The following is a 16,586-nucleotide window of genomic DNA, read 5'->3' as shown; positions in this document are numbered from 1 at the left end:
AAACCCTGGGGGCAGCCCTGACAATGAAGAAGTAGTTAACTGGAGGAAACGCCATAAACGAGAGCTTTCCACTGGAATAATTCTTCCCACCAAAAACAACCAACCTCTTTTCGGTAAATGGTAGAATCTAAAATACGGTAATAGAGTTCTATTGATGGGTTTTACCAGACTCTCAAAACCCACTTACCCAGAAATAAAAAACTATTTTAAACAGTTTATTTATTTGCAAAATAGGTGAGAAGGATTCCTCATGACAGAATAAAATGTCTTTATGCTTTGTCTGTCCTTTTTCATAAATTATTAACGAAACTTCCCTCTGAGCCCACACTGGAGACAAAACCCATTCTCCACTCTTTATTTTTTCTATTAAAAATAAACGCTTTAAATTTTATAAGTATACAAAACTCTGCATAATGTATCTTTCTACACACTGATTCACAAAGACATCCAAAGTCTTCATTTAAATAGGATCAGAATACTTACCATCCAAAGCAAAAAAGTGCAAGATAAAGGCCCAAAAGGGTAGCAACGACATGTCTTATAAAAGAGCTAGTTTTGCTTGAATGTAGATAAGTTCGAAACCAAATGGCTGCTAGCAAGGCAAAGAGTTGGCACACCACAAAGTTGACCTGTAAAGAAAAATTAAAATTTCACGTTAGCAACACGGACTTGAATTTTTAATTTGCTGTCACGTTTAAATTCTCAGGACAAAAACACCAAGGTTATATAAAATTAAGATCTTCCAAAAGAAACAAAACAGAAAAATCAGGGACTTTCCCAGGGATGACAGCCTCGAGTTCAAAGTGACGGACCGACGATGCACAGTGTCCATGCTACGTGTGACAGTGACAGGTGGCGCCCAGTGTGGTGAAAGGCCTTGAGGGATCAGGAAGAATCTGGTGGATGTGGGGTTCAGACAGAGAAATGGGGAGCCCAGGTGGGTACCCTACGGCCTGAGCGAAAGGGAAACGTGTTGAATGACTTAGATCGAAAAGAAGAGAAACCCTGGGGTCAGGATCCGATGAAGATCCCGGAGGGTCCGGCAGAACGCGTCCTCTTCCACTGGCGGTCTGTCCCCAGGCCGGGCGGGGGGTCAGGGACAGCGGGAAGCACGAGCCTCGGCTCTGGGGTGGAAGGGATGATGGTGCAGAGAAAGGAGCCTTCGGAACGCCACGGGGGGGGCGGACGCGTCTACCCAAGTCCCCACCGCCACTGAGTGACCCGCCGCCACCGTCGACGCCTCGCCCTCCCACGCCAGGGACCACGCCGCCCTCCCCCGCGCGAGTGACGCGGAGCTGGGGCCGGGCTGCCGCTCTGTCCTCGCCCTCGACCTTTCTTCCTCCCGAGAAATGACAAAGTAACAAGACTCCTGATATTTAAAGACTCGAGAAAGATCGCTTCTCTCTCATGAGGAATTCTCGTAAAATATGAAGGAAAACGTGTCTTAAAAATCTACAAATAAAAGAAAAAACTCCATTTGACATTAGAAACTTGCAAAAAAGTACAGACGACAACAACAAAAAATCCGTTTCAGGCACCTCACCGTCTACTCGTAGATGCTGCACAGACCCACCTGTATTCACCTAATACAAAGCAAAACACGGTCATCGCCATAGAATCGTCCTTGGTCACTGACACACAGACTCCTCCATCTTCGTAAACATCCACTTCGACTCGGTTTAACGAAATGAGGTCCCGCCTCACTGCAATCGAAACCTTTGGGGGCGGACCCCACAGTCCCAAACACACACATCCAGGTCTTTCGAATCCTCGGGGCGTGAGGACCGCTTTGTCTGAGCATTAGGGAAAGGGCATTCTAAGCAGGAAAAGCAGGTGTGAAGGCCACTCCGGGGCGCAGAAACAGGTGAGCACGGGGCGGCGGGGAGTCGGGGGGACGAGGTCGGACGGGCGGGTGGGGAAGTGGGGTTCTGACTGTCGTGAGGAGTTCACAGTCAAGCCCCTGAGGGATGAAAACCCACTGAAAACTTTCGAAAGAAGAAAGTGGCTCGATCCCCCGCTTCTGCAAAGGAAGGGGCGGCGATGGGAGCGTCGCTACGCGTGGGGACGCGGTGCCGGACGCTCCCTGGGAAAGGAGAGCGTGGAGACGCGGGGCGGCCGAGAGGGGAGCCCGTTCAAAGGACACTCCGGCCACAGGACTGTCAGGGCCGGTCCCTAGACGAGCGGGGGAGGGGGAGGGAGAGGCGACGAGTCATTATCTTTAATGGATGACGGCATGAATCAAGACAGGGCAATGTGGGGGGCTGAGCAGGCTGCAGTAGGAGAAAGAACTGTCCCTCAGGGACGCTGAGTCTGAGGATCCCAAGGGACAAGGAGCCACCTTGGAAGGTGGCGAGAAGACAGCTCTGGAGCCAGCAGGCAGCTGGGGACCTGGGAGGAATGGACGCAGCTGAAGGAGAGCCCCAGGAAGACAAGAGGACCCAGGGACGAACCGCACAGACCTGCAATGGTCACATCTGGGACCAAGTCACAGCAGTAAAGCAGAAGGAGCAGGCTGTGGGGCGGGGGGGCGAGGGGAGGCTCCAGAGGCCACGTCACCGTCGGATGTCATAGGGCATGAAGTCCACAGCAAGCCACCTCATCTGGCGACTGCAACTATCCTGGTGGCCTTGGTGAAGTAGCTGCAGTCCAGAGCAGAAAGCCCCGTTTTACAGATGCGGAAACTGAGTCTTGGCGTTCGGGGACCTGTCTATATCACAGAGCTTAACAATTCATGCTTTACCCACTTACGGCCAAGGTAACCGTGCAGGAGATACAGAGACATGTGGCATGGGGGTCCTGCCCCGAGAGAACAAACTGGGTGTCGCAGGTCCGGGAGGACCCGGGGAGGGGCAGCGAGTCCCCTGGCCTGGGAGAGAGAGTACCCTAAAGGCGCACCTGGCGTCTGGGCCTTGTAATGGGCCATGAAGGACAAGAAGGGTCTGGACAACACGACAGTGCCGTGACCTCCAGGAGGAGCAGGCAGCATAATTCACATCAAGAAAACAAACTGTAGAGCCCTCCAGTGCAGAAGCCCAGACCCTGTGCTGTCTTACAAAGTACTAGAATGCATACACGCCCAGACATTAAGAAAGGTCTTAAAGGTGAAACTTCTGCAAACTGAAACCGTGGCTTAGTCACTCTCTGGGGGGCGGGGCGGGGCGGCGGACGGTCGGATGCTGGAGAGGGAGAGACAGCAAGAGAATGGACACAGCCGCGACGTACGGGTGTTGGTCCTGCCTGGGTCCCTCACACTGATCATCTCACTTAATCCTTAGAACAAGGCGTTTCCCCCACTTTACTCAACCAAAATGGGGTCACTTATAACAACAGGGACCCCAGACCCAGACCAAGTCTGGCTGATTCGAGGCTGGCCCAGGCTGCTTCTCTGCTTCCAGAGAATGTCTGAAGATGAAACTTGATTCTTACAGGCAAGGCTTTTAAAAAATGTTCTCTGCAAAATACTGCCACCCTAATTAAGAAAATATCCACAGCCAGCTACTTCCCATAGCTAATAAACACGATAAAAGACCCTATGCCGAGTCCATGGATGTTTTGGCTTGTTACAGGTCACCTCTTTGCGGAAGCTCTCTTCTAAATGGAAAGAAATTTTGACCAAAAAGACTTGATTTTTCTTTTTTCAAACCTATTTTCTTGAAAACATAGTAATTGCTATACAAATGACCGGATGTGCCTCCACAGAAACTGCCCCCAGTAATTTGGGAGTGGAGAATGGAGAGCAGGCAGGACAGAGGAAGGGAGCCCCAGGACAGAAAAATTCAGCTGACTTCGGCCTGAGTTAACCAACTCTGGAAGTTGCTACCCCCGAGGTTCCACGCAGTAATACACATCCGCTGGGAACAGCTCTGGAAGGGGGCCCCGGTAACCGGCTGTCCTCCAGGGTGGAGGATAGGGGACATCCCCTGAGAAGAGCTCTGGAAGGGGGTCCCTGTGACCGGCTGTCCTCCAGGGTGGAGGATAGGGGACATCCCCTGAAAACAGCTCTGGAAGGGGGCCCCCGTGACCGGCTGTCCTCCAGGGTGGAGGACAGGGGTGAAAGGGAGACATTTTCCAATGTATGCCCCGTTCCCTTTTTGATTTTGCACTATGGGCATTTATTATCTACCCCCAAATGCATGCGTTTTTAAAAAGTGATACATGCTTGTTTTCCAATTTCCAAACAAAAAATTGACCACCAAGATTTAAGAGCATAGTCATCTCATCTCTCTCCACTGAGTCAGCATTGCTAGCTTCAGCCCACTAAATTCCACGTGACGGCCGGCCGGGTCTTACGGGATGTAATAAGCATTTTCAAACATGATCAGCCCATTAGCATAGAAAAACAAACAACTCTTTCAAGCATAAACTGAACTCCACCACTGTTGGAACCCACATTGATAAAGTAACACCAAACTCATTTAATTGAAGAACTATGATCTCCCCATAAACGGTGAAAATGAATTCAAACCAAAAATTTGGGAATCTGGTCTTCATAAGCACCATAAAAATCTACAGATTATCCAATAAGACTAGCGTGCACGAAATTCAAACTGGACACTCACGCTGAGTCCTCTACTGCACCCTGGTCTATCTCTCTCACCATTCCACCAAATCTGCCCTCCCTCCCAGGTGCCCTCCCTCAGCTAAGGGGTCACACTGCCACATTTACTCATAGCCTCGGGCTTCCAAAACCCCTTTTAAACCATTTCTAAACAGCCCTTGTCACCTGGTGGCCTATGAGTCTGACTTTCTCTTTAGACTAGGAGCTTCTCAAAGCCTGGAGACAAATTTCATCCATCCATGAATCCCTCCCTACCCACCCCAGAGCGCAGTGCTTCGCTCCACTGGGGCTTTGAATGGACTGAAAGAAAAAGGGCAGGAAAAGAATCACAAAAAGGGGAGTAAAAAAATCACGCCTCAGGAGTTTGCTTAAAATCAAGGAGTGTAGTCTACTAAGAACGGAACAGCTCGAATTTACCTCCCATCTTTCTTAGGGGCTTAAAGCTCTTCATACTAATTGCTACAAATAGAAACTTCGCAACCGGAAATAAAAATAAATAAATATATAAGCATGAAGATACATTCTTTTCTCACCCACAAAACCTACAGGCTGGCAAGAGAACACAAATGAGCAATAACAGTGATGGCTGCTAAGTAGGATGGCAGCTGGCGGGCTGGTGTCAGGAGAACACACAGTACAGGGACTTATTGGGCATGCCTTTTGGGACTACACCCTGTCTCCTGAATCATATGGGAACTGCCCATCCTAATCCCACGTAAAGAAAACACAGAGCGTTTAGCCAGCAAGAGCCCCGCTCTGCCAGGACAGGCCTGCGCCTTATTAGAACGTTCCCTCCTCTCCCCTCCCGGACAGAGGCACAGAGAACCCCTCGGTGACGGCCCTGACACCCCACCACGTCCCACTCTGTGCTGAACTCGGCGGCGTTAGAAACGGCCAGTCTCCCAGGGATTTATTAACTGACAGACCCTGAAGTGTGACCTCAGATCACCCATAGAAACCAAAGCTCTTCCAGACGCGCCCAACAGAAGCAGAAAGCACATGATTTAATCAAGAGATTAAAAGTGGGCATCTTCCTCCTGCTAGGTTCATGAGCTTATCTCATTTACTTTCAGTCTTAACCATCTATGCAAAATTCCTATGAACTAAGAAGGAATCTATTTATATTTACCTGTGGAATTAAAAGGTGCTAGGTTAATTGCATCCACAACTGCTAAATTATGAAGCTCATAATTTAGTAAAGGCAATCTACTGAAATAATTTCATCCAGATAAAATAAACAAACTTACTATACGCGCATCCCAAGATATCACACAGAGCACAGACATGAAGGGTTTATCTGCTTCCTATCCCAACCCCTGTCAAACCTTCTCTGACAAATGAGTACCAAGGAGCTCATCCCTAAACAGGACGGGGGAGTACATGTAAGAACAAGGAGCTACAGCCCTTTTATTAAGAGGGTTCGGAACTCAAGAGCGTGTGGTGTGTGTGTGCACAAGTGTGTACATGTCTGTGTGTGTGTGTGTGTGTGTGTGTACACCTAAGTATTTGTCACTCACGTGGTTACAAATGATACTAGCAAATCAGAAGAAACAAAGTAAGGAAAAAGTAAGAGGAGTCTAAATTCACAATGACTGGATAAAAAAATCCTAGTCTATCCATACACTAGACCATAACAGAAATGAACTACTGTGACGCACAACATAAATGAAGCTCAAAATTATTAGACTGAAAGAATTCAGAAAAAAAAGAGTACCTCCTGCACAATTCTATTTATGTAATTTCTAGAAAACGTGAACTAATAATCTATAATGACGAAAAGCAGATCAGCGGTTACCTGGAGAAGCAGAGCAGGAAGAGGCAAGAGGGGGCATCGCTAAGGGGCGATGGAGGCGTGCGTGGCCCTTACTGCCGCGATGGTTTGATAAATGGATACATTTGTCAAAACAGCCAATTTTATACTTTAAATATGTACAGTTTGCTGTATGTTAATTATACCTCAATAAAGCTGCTTAAAAGTTTTTAAGTAAAAATAAATTCAGACTGACCATCATTTGGGTTTAACTGAAGACCCTCCAATACGATTGAGACACCTTTACTTTTGGAAGGATATTTCATTTTCAGTCAAGTATCGTGCTTTGCAGACCAGCAACTGACAAGCAATTTTGAAATGAATACAGATGTGGAACACTTAAATGTCCACATTTCTCCCCATGCGTCGCTTTCACGGTTTAAAAAGCTAGAAGCATTTTACTGAAAGTTCCCATCACTTCAAGTTTCTCACAGAGAGTCTCTGTGACTCAATAAATAAAGCCCGACTTCCTGAGTGAACTCTCAGGGACTCCGTCCTACGTGGCTGACACTTCACTTTGAAATTGTAGTCTTTACCTACTTACTCAACTGCCACCCCACCCGCCTTCGCCTGATGGTCTAGCGAGTAATCTAAAACATACTGTGGCCCAGAGGTTACTCTTGACCTCCCCCCCACCAAATTCTCCCCCAAATTTCCCCGTCTCAAGTAAATGCACCATCATAAATTCAGTTGCTCGACCCAAAACCTGGCAATCAACCTTTGAACATTTTAGCACTTAGAGAATACATTATCCGCAGGAGCCAAAGTATTTAACTTTTCACTTTTTCTTTTAGGACTTTTACAGGTTTCAGACATTCCTACCAAAACAAATCACGATTGTTATGCCTCTTGATGTCACACATCGTAAGTTGTCCTACAGTAAATCTTTACAATAATCACTAAAAGGTACATTTCAGGAGAACCTGGATTTTGTCTGTTTTGTTTACTGTACTCCTCAGCACCCATTCCTGGCCTGCGACCAGCCCTTAACAAGGGTGTTGTTAAACACCTTCAGGCTCACATTGTCTTTCAGATAGCTCACCCTATTATTCCAAAATTACGCGCAACCTCTTCTTCTGGTTGCTTGATGCTATCTTAATATTAAGCATGAGATAAAAAGTGATGCTCTGATACAAATCGCAACGAGCGTTTGAGTTCCAAACCATACAGTGACATGTGGTGAGTGGATCACAGGAGGTGAACATGGACCCTCTGCCGGAGGGTGTGCTCGGAGCAGGACCCCACACGGTCCTGTTGCGCTGGCTCCACCAGCCAAACTCCTAGCCAGGGAGGGAGCCAGGGCTGGGGGGCCGTCTGTGCGTCCCAGAGTATCAAAAGTTTACCCCAGCTCCAAGGCAAATGTTAAACAGCCCCACACAGCCATTGCAGGAAGCTCATCACTAATTAAAGTCAAAATAGTCAAGTTGGTGAACGACATTAATAAAGGTTATCCCTAAAAGATTACTCTTACCCTCATGTTTCTAAGAAAAAGCAGCAGGGCTGAAATTGGTTTGCGGGGAACTGCACGTGACAATGTACAGAAATGGGACTGTGTCTCTGCAGAGTGTCACCCATCATACACGGCAGGCGACAGCTGCGGACCCGAAGCAGCTCGTTGCCACCAAATAAAGCATGAATATGGCCTGACCACGCAGCCACAGGCTGTGCTGCGTTTCCCAGCGGGAAGATAAGAAGAACCTCTATCGACATCTGTGGGTTATGAAATTTACAATGAAAAAGAAAAGCGAACATACGTCATTCACACTTTTGATCCTTTCCCCCACGTGGTCGCCCGCCGGGCCAGCTGGCCTGAGGTGGAGCGGGCTCGCACCCTTCAGGGCGCCGGCTCCGCTTCGATGAGGCGTCTAGAACAGAGAATTCACGGAGACGGGGCGCAGAAGAGAGGTTTCCAGGGGCTGCGGCGCGGGGATCGAGAGTCGCTGTTTAATGGGTATTCGGTTCCCATGTAAAAAAACTGAAAACCATCCAAACACATAGGAAAACACGAGTAAGTTACAGCATGTTCCCACCAGACCAGAGAGAAAATAGAAGAACACGGCCACGGCTGTCAGCTTCGAGAGCGACGTATCTCGCAAACATAGTACTATCGATTTAAAAGACAAGACCTGGAAGAAAACATACAGAATGGACGATTTATATAAAAGTTAAAAGTCAAAACTGAGCAGAACTAAACACGATATTTAAAGACACGTACATCTGCGGTTAACACTCTGAAGACAAGCGAGGAAATGATGGACCCGAAATTCCAGAAGCCGCTCCTCTCTTGGATGAGCTCGAAGAGGGGCACCCGGGGAGCCTGACAAGGGTGCCCCCAAGATGGACCATGGGCAAGGGTTTCACCACCCTCTAAAGCACATGGTGGTTGTATGCAGTCTCCTGAAAATCTGATTTTTAAAATCAACTCCCCAATATATGTGGAATCTAAAAATAATTAAAAAATAAAAATAAAGTAAAATAAAATCGACTCCCCAGAAAAGGGAGGATATAGTAGTCCGAATGGCTCTGACGGTAAATAAAGAACTTTGGGGCAGGGAAGAGAAACGGAAAGAACCACAAATTCTCCCAATATTATTAACTTAGTCGATTTTCTAAATGGTAATGGACCAAGTTCTTGATGCTATCCTAATATTAAGCATGAGCTAAAAAGTAATGCTCTGAAACAACTTAAACTTCAAGTCATCAGCAGCATGGTCAAATGTTATATAATTTCATGTGTAACTGCCAAGTTATCTTTGAAAATTCCTACTGTGGCGCCAAATAATGCAAATGCTTCAGCCTCCCTATCTTCACCATCATGACGAGAGGAATCGAGATGGGAGAATCAGTCGCCCGCACTGGTCACAGAAGAGGGCGTGGAGCGTGAGCACGGGCAAGCCGGAAGAGGCGTGAGGGCCGGGGTCCCCCGCGGGGGACCCTAAAAGCCAGCAGCTACATCGCAACGCAGCTCATTCAGAGGACCCCCACTTCCTGCCTGGCTCCCTCTAAGGAAGATAAAATGCAATGCACTGGAACACTGCCTGCCTTTGAGGCCCCCAAAAATACATGCACACGGTTCCTCAGGGAAAACACCAAAATTCCAACTCCTTTTTCTGAGAGCTATAAGACACCAAAGTCAAATTCTGAATTTTCCACTGCGCATCTGGCTGTATTAGCTGGGATCCAGCGTCAGACACAGAGAGCCGCTGACGGCCACCGAAAGATCGCCTGTGTTTTCTTCCTTCTAGTCACAATGTGCCCAGAAAAGACATATTTGTTTGATTTTAATTTTTCTCATCATTCTGGTCAAATTACCACAGGCTCTTCATTCTCTCGAAGCAAATTCCTGGTCTGAAAGCACAATGGCATCGCTGCTTTCAGCCCCGAGCCCCCTGCCCTGCACCCTGAACTCCAGACTCGTGGTCAGCGCTCCACGCACCGCCCCCCTCCGCAGCCTACGCAGCTCGCACCAAACACGGCCTCGGCAGAATCTTTCGTGCCCTCCCTTCCCACGCTCCGGAAGCCACATCTCCTCCGCTTCCCCCATCGTTTGCCCGGCTGCTTAGGCCAAAACCTAGGGGCAGGGGTCACCCCCAACTCCCCTCTCTCACATCCACATCCGCCCATCGCCAGGTCACGCCAGCTCCGCCTCCGATGTTCCCAGGGCGGCCCGGCTGACGCCCCCACACTCGGCCACACTCCAGGGTCCTACTGTCCCCTCCACTCACTGAGGAGTCCTTTTAAAAAGTGAATCCGATTAGCTGATCCCTCCGTTTGGTGCAGCTGACGGCCTGCGCCCAAGGGCGGGCTACTCAGTGGCCTCTTCCGATGAGCTCAAGGTGGAAGAGGGAATAAAACAAGAGACCTCCGTGGAGAGCCCTGACAAACACTGCCTCAGCCAGGCGATCAAGGTCAACACCAATCGTGTACGTCAGGGCGAAAGTAAGTACCCTTGACATGAGGTGACGAAAATGGCACTGCACCTCTGTGGTCTTCCACCCAAACATCAAGAGCCGGGACTAATCATGAGAGAAACATCAGACAAATCTAGATGCCACTAGACGGGCATCTACACAGTCCCTGGCCAGGACTCCTCCAAGCTGCCGCGTCCCCCAAAACAGGAGCGTCTCAGACACTGTCACAGTCTAGAGGAACCTAAGGAACCACGACAACAAAATGTAATGCGGGAATGTCCTGCATGGGACCCTGGATCACAAAAATGACCTTGTTGTGGACTGAATATTTGTCCTCCTCGCCCAAAAAAGTTTATACGTTGAAGCCCTACCCCGCAATGAGATAGAATCTGGGGACAGAGCCCAGGGAGGTGACTAGGTTTAGATGAGGTCACGAGGGTGGGGCTCTCATGACGGAATTAGTGCCCTTCTAAGAATCAAGATACCAGAGTGTGCTCTCCCTCTCTCCCCTCATCCTTCCTTACACACACGTGTGCATTCGTACACACACACACACACACACACACAGGCCATGTGAACACACAGCAAAGAGGCAGCCAGCTGCAAGCCAAGGAAAGGGGCCTCACCAGAACCCTGAGCTCGCACTTCAGCCTCCAGAACTGAGAGAATTAATGCTGTTTAAGCCCCTCAGTGTCGGGTATTTGGAAGCGGCAGCCCAGGCTAACTAACACCCACCTAGAGTGAAAACTAAGGGAACACACGTGAAGTAGGGAGTTTAGTTAACAATAACGTATCGATAAGGGTCCCCTCACGACAAAACCGCACTAACGTTAACGACACGTTTACAGCAGGAAAAAGCAGATGTGGGTTACATGGAAACTGTCTGTACAACACGACTCTGTAATTTTAAAACTGTTCTAAAATAGAAAGTTCATTTTTTTCAGTTCTAAAAGCTTCCCATTCTATTTAGATAACTAAATTCGTCTCTCTTCCAATTCATCACCTCACACTCTGGTCTACCGAGTTCACCTTCGCGAGGGTTAGTCGTACAGGACAGGGGTTACATAAGTGTATGTGCATTTGTCACAACTGATCGAACCATACACTACAGACCTGACATTTCCCTGTACATATGTTATAGTTCAATGAACATTTTTAAAAACACATGGATGCCAAAATGAGAAATTTGATGTCGTCGAAATTACACTTGAACTTGGTGGCTTAACACAACATTTCTCTTGCTCTCGAATCTGTAATTGGGTCACAGTTGGGCAGGGAGGTCGCATCCCTGCTCTGCTTGGCATCAGCGGAGGCTGAGATTATCTCAAGGCTCACTCAGTCACGTCAGACGGTTGATGCTGTCTGCTGTCTGTCGTCTGAGACCCTCGCTGGGGCTGTATGATCAGACACCTACGCGCAGCCTCTCCATGTGCCCTGGGCTTCCTCGCCACATAGTGGCTGGTGTGAAAATGAATAAAGGAACACCTCATCCAAAGTGGAGCTGGGAAGCCCTGAAGAAGGAGTTCTCACACGTATACTACCCACTGCAGCTTACTTTACAAATTTAGGCAGGAAGAAGCTTACTCTACTACCCCAGCAGGAAAAAGGAAGATTTTCTCCTCACCCAGCAACATCTCAGCCAATGAGAAGCCACCGCCACCTCGATCTCCTCCAACGAACTTTTGCTCATAACTTCCTCCTTTTTCTCTATAAAATAACACTTTACAGCTTTTTCTCCAGACTTGCCTATAGTTCGCCACAGTGTGCATGTCCCAAATTGCAATTCGTCCAGCATTCCCTAATAAACTCATTTTTGCTGACTATTTTATTTTTAAGGTTGACACTAGGTTCCAAGGACAAACACTCTGAGAAAAAGAGATATAGAGACAGAAACAGAGCCACACACACACCAATGAAAGCTGCAGCTTTTCAATGACCTAATCCCAGACGTCACATAATGTCACTTTCTCTATGCTCTGTTAGTTAGAACAGTCATAAACCCGTCCAGGTTCAAGAGGAAAGGTAACAAATGCCACCTCTGATAGGGAGTGACAAGTACTGGAAATACTGCTGTGACAATTTATGGAAAATGAAATTCACCAAAGGTTGGAATATAAAGTTGAGAGAAGTCTCCAAAAGATATTGGTAGCAACAGAGAATACAGAGAGAATTCATCTAAGACGTCAATAACTAACAAATAACAATTCCAAAAAAAAAAAAAAAAAAACTACAACAAAAAAGAGAGGCGAGAAGTTATTTAAGAACTAATTCTGGAAGATTTCCCAGAACATGAGGCTTCGAAATGAAAGCACTGACCAAGTAGCCACACAATGTGAAATTTAAGGACATCGAGGAAAACGGAAGATCCTATGGGTCTTTGAGAAAGAAAATGAGGTCAGCTACACAGTTAAAAGAACTAGACTCGCGTTCGACTTCTCATCAGCGATACCGTATGCTGAAAACACAGCAGCACGTGCCTTAGAAGTTACGAGGGAGAGTTAGGTTAGACGTAAAGTTCTATGAATATGTTTTCAAATACGTAGAGACTGACTCACGAAGTACTTTCCTAGGAAGTTACATACTGGAGGTGTGTAGCTTCACCAAAATAGAAGTCTAAACCAAAAAGATGGCACAGGATTCGACAAATAATGAATTTGGCTCTTATATGCAGTACTGTTCATTTTAATTAAAAAAATTTATATAAAGAAAATTTTAAAGTAGCAAATTTCAAGGACAATAAGCTATTTTAAAAAGCAAACAGTCTTTAAATTGACCCTTCCTCTGCTGAAATTAAGTCTTTGGAAGTTTTTTTTTTCCTCCCAAAAGAGACAATGACCATTAAAATCTTACACTCCCTAGCCCAGAAAACAAAGAAAATAATTTTCTTGTCTAACTGCCAATGAAATGATTGGTTTTTAAAGGTTGCCCAGAAATAATTTACAAAACAAACTCATAATTCTAAAAAAGTGAGATTTTCATTACCTAACTGGCGCGCGCGCGCACGCGCACACACACACACACACACACACTTTCCATCATATGCTTTCACTCGCTGTAGAGGTAACCGCCTATCAAAAGAACTGATCTGTACACCGCACTGCGAGCTGCATAGCACGAGTCCCATCAGACCCAAGTTCTAGTCCAACTCCTACTGCTCACTAGCTGGGGGGCCCTGGGGTTCAGGGGCAGCTGCACCGCCTCTGTCCACCTGTCAGGAGAGCTGTGTGGTGCTGTTACGAGGGGCGGTGGAGGGATGTCACACTCGAGAAGGAGCCGGCACGCGCCCAGCACGGTGCGGACACTCAGCGAGGAAGCCACCTCGTGCCATCTGCCCATTTGCCGAGAGGGTGGAAAGTGATCTGCCACTCGGTGAGCGGCTATGACATGCAAGGCATCCCGCACCCTCTGGTAACCACACAGTGCTCTCGATACCCAGCGAAAGTAGTTACTATTATCCCCATTTTAAAAATAAGGAACTAGCTCAGAAAATTCAAGTACCCTGCTAGAGTCACAGAGCAGGGCAGCCAGATTTGAAGCTGAGACCGAAATCAAAGATCGTGCCCGGCGCACGGTGACGTGTGACTAATTTACAGCAGCGTGGGGAACGAGTAATGAGAAGAATTAGTATTTCTGAATATGCCAGGGCTAATTCTGGAATTTGAGATTTAACACGCCTAGCGTGGTCTGGGGCCGCACACAGCGTGACCCAGGGGTGCCACCAAGGGGCCACGCGCTCAGCGTAAGCTTCTGGGACACGGTATTTGCCAGGACCTTGAGACCACACCTGATCCCCAGTGTGCCTGCCAGGTGACATTTTAATTTGCAAGTGAAATCGGAACTGGAAAAGACCAGGGAGCCCCGGCTGAGGAAGAAGAAAGGCCGCCTCTGTCAGAGCTAAAATCGCCACTGACCTCCACACTGCCAGCACTGGCACCGCTTCTCCCCGGGCACCGAGCGCGGTCCAGAGCATACGTGACGACTCTGTCGGCGGGGCACAGAAGCTGCTAGAACTGAAGCAGCGCTCAGGGCGACACAGATTCGGATTCGGGGGTGCCGACCAGAGGCGGTGGGCAGGACTCAGCGGACGACTGCCTGCTGCCCACACCTGCCGCCGATGGGCACTTACTCTCTCAAACCCTGTAAGCATAGACGGATGTTGTCCGTAAAATACTCACTTACTTTTCATATTAATGAGATATATCCAAAAAGACTTTACTATATTTGTTCAATGTTAGATTCTCTTACTCTGGCTTCACTTAATTAGAGAACACATCTTGACATTAATATTTGTAAATTATCCAGTATTCTGTAGGCGCCTAACTTAACCACTATCTATTAAGGAGGACACAAGAAACACGGTAAAGCCTATATAAAATGAAATATCCAGGACGCGTGTGATTTTTTTTAGCTAGGTTCATTAATGAAGCAGAAATTGTTTTAACTACTATTTTTAAAAAACCTTAAATACATACATATGAGTCCCCTTTCCTTCCTTGGTGTTTATTTTTTCATGTCTCCTCCTTGATCTAAAAGGAATTTAAAGCAGATTCCTTTTTTTCTGACTTTCCACTATGACATTCTTCTCAAATATCTATTCAATGACCGCTACAGGCCAACACTAATTTAACACTGGAGATTCAAGAGATAATGAATAGTTCTCTCCCCCCAGGAGCTTATAATCTAGTGAGTAAGTAAGTAGGGGGAAAAAAAATTACAGTCTGGTATGATAACTGCTGTAAGTAATCATATACACAAGAGTTATAACAATAAAATAATGGCTAATAGTTATTGAGCACTTACTATGCCTCAACTCTTTCCAGAGGAAATATCTTATAAAGGCCTCGACACGACATGGACTGTTTGTTGGGGTACCCCTCCTGGGCCTCATGTTTCACTAAACTTTCTGAGCCTTCTTCAGCCTATGGCCTGCTCAACTACGTGGAAAGTTTCCGGGGAAGCCGAGCTCCTTCCGGGGATACCTCCAGGCGCCCAGCCCTGCCCGCTTTGGGCAAGGTGAACTAATGCAGGGTAAAGGACTTCCAGCTCCACGTGGCAGTCCGTCTGCAGCACAAACTCCAACACAGCTTTTATCAGCAAGGCGGACAATCTGATCCACGGCGGTCTGACTCTTGCGTCTCCCTCCCTCGGCCGGGCTAAATCTGGCAAGAGTAGGTTACGAATTACTAAAACCCTAAAACTGCAATGTTACCACTGTCTGTTTCAGAGCTTGGAGAGGTTAAGTGACTAGTTCCGGGTTTCTTGCCTGAAAAAAACAGCACCATCACCATTTGAAACCCATTTCCCAACAAGAAAAAAGTAAGTTCCCAAACTCAAGTGAATTTCAATGTAAACTGAAATTCCCAAAAGGAAAGATAAGTTAATGCTAAGACAGGTCATTTCTTCTATCATTTGCTGCTGATAACTTATATTCAGTTAGTATTAAAAAAAAATGAAACCTAAAAAAATACGCATAATCACCAGGTTCATAGTTCACTAATATCAAAGACAAATATTTATTGAGCACCTGCTATGTGCCAGGCACTGTTACAGGAATGAGGTACAAATCAGTAAAAAAAAAAAAAAAAAAAGAGAGAGAGAGAGAGACTCCCGGATCTCATGGAAATTGTATTTTAGTGAGAAAAATAAATAAACAAATGAATATACAACGTCAAAATGTGTGACATAAGGTAAGGTCAACATTTTTAAAAATAAGACAGACAACAAACAAGAACACAATGACAGGAGGTTCAGGGTCGGGATGGGGACATTACAACGTTAGAGAGGGCCTCCTTTGGAAGGCTTTGAGCAGAAAGCCACATCACGTGAGGGAGGGCGCCATCCAGACACCCGGGGAGCAGAAACGTCCACGCCGAGGCCGAGACGGGAACGTGCCTGGAACACTCAAGGAGCTGGGAGAAGCGCGGTGCAGATGCAGGCGAAGAGAAGGCCTCGCAGGAAGTGAGGTCGGACGGGCTGGCAGGGCCATCGCGACGGGGCCTGGGACCCTCTTCAGCCGAGAAGGGAATTCCCCAGAGGGCTCTGAGCAGCGACGTGACATACGATTGGCACTGAGTGTCTATCTTCACTTCCTTACAATGTATTTCCTAAAGCCACATGATGATTGTTTGTTTCTTCTTCACCCACAAGAGAGAAATCAACGACGAGTGGAGTTTCCCCTCTTGCTCTCAGAAGCATGAGCTAAGGCTCGCTAAAAGAAGGAGGAAGGACAAGGTGGAGCGTCTGCTCGGTTAACTAAGATGCCTCATTCGAAGTGGCTGCGGTGACCTGTGTGCGTAAGGCAGGGCGA

General features: G+C 47.2%; 1 protein-coding gene across 1 annotated transcript in view; it reads right to left on the bottom strand.

The window, feature by feature from the left end:
* Positions 1 to 16,586, bottom strand: part of MBOAT2 (membrane bound glycerophospholipid O-acyltransferase 2) — an 84,636-nt gene that overhangs the window by 51,409 nt on the left and 16,641 nt on the right. The window contains exon 2 of the mRNA XM_039888097.1: positions 484 to 629. Coding sequence (XP_039744031.1) covers positions 484 to 629 — 146 coding nt within the window. The remainder of the gene's footprint in view (positions 1 to 483; positions 630 to 16,586) is intronic.

The sequence above is a fragment of the Pteropus medius genome, unplaced genomic scaffold (assembly GCF_902729225.1).
Source record: "Pteropus medius unplaced genomic scaffold, Ma_sr-lr_union100, whole genome shotgun sequence".
Taxonomy (NCBI): domain Eukaryota; kingdom Metazoa; phylum Chordata; class Mammalia; order Chiroptera; family Pteropodidae; genus Pteropus; species Pteropus medius.
Note: the sequence above shows the minus strand (reverse complement) of the source record. Positions and strands in the feature narration are given on the sequence as shown.